We start from the raw sequence: 2,462 nt of genomic DNA on the forward strand, positions 1-2,462 counted from the left end.
TCGTAACTTATTTATATTTTTCCCTGTTTCTTTTTAAAAAATGAGTTCTTGCTACACATCACTAACATCTCCCCTCTTCCTGAGGCATCCTGTGTCCGTCTTCCGGGCGCGCCCTGGTGCTTGGGGGTGGGGCTGCCTTGTTGTCACAGTGCTGTGCCCTTCGGTGTGGGCGTAGTTGGTCTGTGGCCCCATGTCCCTGCAGAGGTTGGCCTCCTGGTCAGGTCCAGTGCTTGGGGACAGGCCGAAGGGCAGGCCTTGCCCAGTGGGTTGGGACAGGAGGCTGGGCCCTGGGGAGATGGCCCTTGATTCGGCTGAACTCTTCATGACCCCAGCACTCACCTCCAACCCTAATCACGGGGCGGGGCGGGGGGGATCCTGTCAAGAGGAATGGTGGTGGGATCCTGGGGCCGGGAGGGGAGGGGAGCGGAGGGGGGCCAGTCTTCCTTCTCTTGGCCCTCTTGCTGCCAATAGCTGAGGGCCAAGGCTTTTCTGTGGTGAACCAGTTGCCATGGTGGAGCCCAGGCTGGAGGGGAGACAGGGGCGACTGCAGGGCCCCCTTACCCTCCCGCCATTTCTGGCACCCCTTCTCCGTCCAACTGTAGCCTCCTCCCCTCTTTCGCAAGGTTCAAGGGTGCCTTTAGACTTCCCACCGACGTGGGTTCCTGGAACCCATGAGCCCTTGGCTTGCAGTTTCTCCGGGGTGACAGGGGAGGGCGACAGCCCTGGGGAGGGGCCCCTGCCCCAAACTTTCCACGCGCCCAGGTCTCAGGGTAGGTCCAATTCTTTGGCCAGCGGCTCTGCTCCCCCCCCACCTATTTGACCCTCACCTGCCAGCTCCCTTGGCCAGGGTCTAGGTTTTCCTCCCCAGAGACACGGGGGACGGGGGTGGGCGCAGAGTGAGACCCTCGGACGCCCTGGAACACCGCGTGGCGCCGCCTCAGCCTGCACTTCCTGCAGCTCCTGCCACTGGACGGGGAACTCGTTCTGGCCTCAGGAGCCAGATTCAGCGCCTCCGACACCAGCTCGGACCTGGACTGCAGCGCAGGTGAGAGGGCGAGGCCGGGGCCGGACGCGGGGCCGCGCGGGAAGGGCGAGGTCCGCGTTGGAGCGTGCCGGGGGCGGGGCCACGCGGGCGTGTCTCGGGGGCGGGGCCCGGCTTAGGGGTGGGGCGTCGTCGGGGCGGGGCCCGGGAGCGTGTCCTGGTTGGAGGGCGAGTCTGGGGGCGGGGCGTGGACGGGCACGTCTCCGCGAGGGCCTGGGCCGAGCTCAGGCTCGCGCGTCCGCGCAGGTGCCCCTGCCGTCTTCCTCGACCCCGACCGCTTCTCCTGGCACGACCCGCGCTCGTGGCGCTCCGAGTTCGCGGCTCACGGCCTCTTCTCCGTGGACGCCGAACGCGTGCCCTGCCGCCACGACGACGTCGTCTTCCCGCCCGACACCTCCTTCCGGGTGGACCTCGGCCCGGACGCCCGCACCGTGCGCGTCCACAGCGTCTCGGCCCTGGGCCAGGTAAGTGGGGGCGCAGGGACGAGGCGGCTCGGTGTCGGCCCCGCGCCGGGCCCTGGCAGGGCTCCTCCCCCAGCGCCTCCCACCCCTGTAGTGCGGACCCGTGGGTTCTGAGCACGCCGATATTGTCCCTTCCTCGGGCTGGCTCCGCTGGCGTTTCGGCCACCGTAGAATTTCACGCGCGACGAGGACCTGACTGTTTTCCTGGAGTCTCGCGCCGGCCGCCTGCGCTTTCACGGTCCGGGCACGCTGAGCGTGGGCTCCGAGGCCTGCGCTGACCGGTCGGGCTGCGTCTGCGGCAACGCCGAGGTGAGCAGGGCCCACAGCGGGCGACGTGGGCACCGCGCGGGGGCGGCGGCGGCGGCGCTGGGCCTGGGGCCCCTGCACCCAGCCGTCTCCGACCCGCTTGCGACCGACCTCGCGGGCGGCCCCTCGCCCTCTCTGCGCTGACTCCGCTCCCGCCCCCAGGTGCAGCCGGGGATCTGCGCGGCCCTGCTCCAGCCCCTGGGCGGCCGCTGCCCCTCGGCCGCCTGCCGTGACGCCCTCCGACCGCAGGGGCAGTGCTGCGACCTCTGCGGTGAGCGTCCCCGCCCGGCCCCTGCCTGGCTCGCTCCCTGTCTCAGTTTCCCCATCGGTCCCTGGCCAGCGCGGCGCTGACCCCTACTCTCCTGCCGCAGGAGCCGTCGTGTCGCTGACCTACGGCCCTGCCTTTGACCTGGAGAGGTTCCGGGCGCGGCTGCTGCACGACTTCTTGACCTTGGTAATGGGGCCGCGACCCAACCCGGGTCCCCACCACCTTCGCAGCCCTCGCCTGGGACCCCCCCAGCCTCCTTAGTGACGCGTCCACTCTCTACCATTTGACCCCGTCCCCACCGTCGCCGAGGGGCCGAGTTCTCGGGCCAACTCTGTCTTCCTGTCCAGCCCCAGTACCAGGGCCTGCGAGTGGCCGTGTCTAAGGT

At 69.3% G+C, this 2,462-nt stretch overlaps 1 protein-coding gene across 1 annotated transcript in view; it reads left to right on the top strand.

Moving 5' to 3' along the window:
• AMN (amnion associated transmembrane protein) overlaps positions 1–2,462 on the top strand; it is an 11,835-nt gene that overhangs the window by 5,437 nt on the left and 3,936 nt on the right. Inside the window, exons 4-9 of the mRNA XM_006925669.2 lie at positions 958–1,045; positions 1,289–1,506; positions 1,675–1,812; positions 1,972–2,080; positions 2,181–2,263; positions 2,425–2,460. Coding sequence (XP_006925731.1) covers positions 958–1,045; positions 1,289–1,506; positions 1,675–1,812; positions 1,972–2,080; positions 2,181–2,263; positions 2,425–2,460 — 672 coding nt within the window. The remainder of the gene's footprint in view (positions 1–957; positions 1,046–1,288; positions 1,507–1,674; positions 1,813–1,971; positions 2,081–2,180; positions 2,264–2,424; positions 2,461–2,462) is intronic.

The sequence above is a fragment of the Pteropus alecto genome, unplaced genomic scaffold, assembly GCF_000325575.1.
Source record: "Pteropus alecto unplaced genomic scaffold, ASM32557v1 scaffold8, whole genome shotgun sequence".
Lineage (NCBI taxonomy): Eukaryota > Metazoa > Chordata > Mammalia > Chiroptera > Pteropodidae > Pteropus > Pteropus alecto.